The sequence below is a fragment of the Sinocyclocheilus grahami genome, unplaced genomic scaffold (genome assembly GCF_001515645.1).
Source record: "Sinocyclocheilus grahami isolate Dianchi unplaced genomic scaffold, SAMN03320097.WGS_v1.1 scaffold4201.1, whole genome shotgun sequence".
Classification (NCBI taxonomy): Eukaryota; Metazoa; Chordata; class Actinopteri; order Cypriniformes; family Cyprinidae; genus Sinocyclocheilus; species Sinocyclocheilus grahami.
Window position 1 is genome coordinate 4,404 of NW_015509184.1, and position 1,100 is coordinate 5,503.

Consider the following 1,100-nt stretch of genomic DNA (forward strand, 5'->3'; position numbering starts at 1 on the left):
CACACACACACACTCACACACACACCCCTGAGCGTGAGATGAGTCAAATACTGCAGTAAAGACATTCGAGGAAATAACCTGTGTATGCTGATGACATCAGTGACTGTCATTATTTCAGTGTGACTGAAACCACCTTAGGTTGTATAATCACTGATTGTCGTGTGTGTCACACAAACACTGCGTTACTGCGGTTATCTGAGGAGCCAGACGTTTGCAGCTGTAATGCGATGCTCAATTTCTCAGAAGACAGTCTTCTTTCAGACTAGTGAAAAGAAAACATCAAAAATACTTCAAACCTTCAGAATCTTTATATTCTGAAGGTTTGTTTATATTTCATTCTCACCAATTTATACCACATTTTACTCCTAAAAACATGGTGAAAATGTCTTCTGTCTGTTGACAGTATTTTCTTATTTATGGAGTGATAAAAAGAGAAATCCAGAATCCCTCTCTGGAAAAACCTTTAACTCTAATATGACAACTAAATCAAAGAGGAATTATTAACCTGAATGTTCAGATTAACCTCTTCTGGAAATGTATGCAAATTAGTGAATATTTAATTAGATAATTGCCTCATTTGCAAAATGGCACAGAATTGTTCATTTGGTCCCATGCGTTGAGCACATAAATATACAGTAAACAAGGCATTGGATGGCTTGCACAGCCGTGTCTCTCTGATGTGGTTTGGAAGCAAACCGGTTGGAAAGACAATAGAGCAGTGTAGGTCATGAAAGAATGGTTTGTAAATATTGTACATTTGTAAATTGTGTGTTTTGAACAGGAGACTGAGCCAGAGACCCACGGCTGAAGAGCTGGAGCAGAGGAACATCCTCAAACGTGAGTCCAGAGCTCCGAGAGACAGAGAGAGTCTGAAGTAAACAGGTTGTGAACAGCAGTTCACGATGACTGTAATGTGCAGTGATCTCGATTCAGACTTTAACACCGCATGTGTGTGATGTGAAAGCACCTCTGACCTTTGACCTCTGACCTGCAGCTCGTAATGAGGAGGAGCAGATGGAGGAGAAGAGAGAGATCAGACGCCGGCTCTCATGCAAAGTGAGTGAGTGAGTGTGTGTGTGTGTGAGTGAGTGTGTGTGAGA

General features: G+C 41.1%; 1 protein-coding gene across 1 annotated transcript in view; it reads left to right on the forward strand.

Annotated features, from left to right (window-relative positions):
* The window catches only part of LOC107576710 (phosphatase and actin regulator 1-like), a 4,158-nt gene that overhangs the window by 979 nt on the left and 2,079 nt on the right, over positions 1-1,100 (forward strand). Inside the window, exons 3-4 of the mRNA XM_016262853.1 lie at positions 782-837; positions 995-1,056. Coding sequence (XP_016118339.1) covers positions 782-837; positions 995-1,056 — 118 coding nt within the window. The remainder of the gene's footprint in view (positions 1-781; positions 838-994; positions 1,057-1,100) is intronic.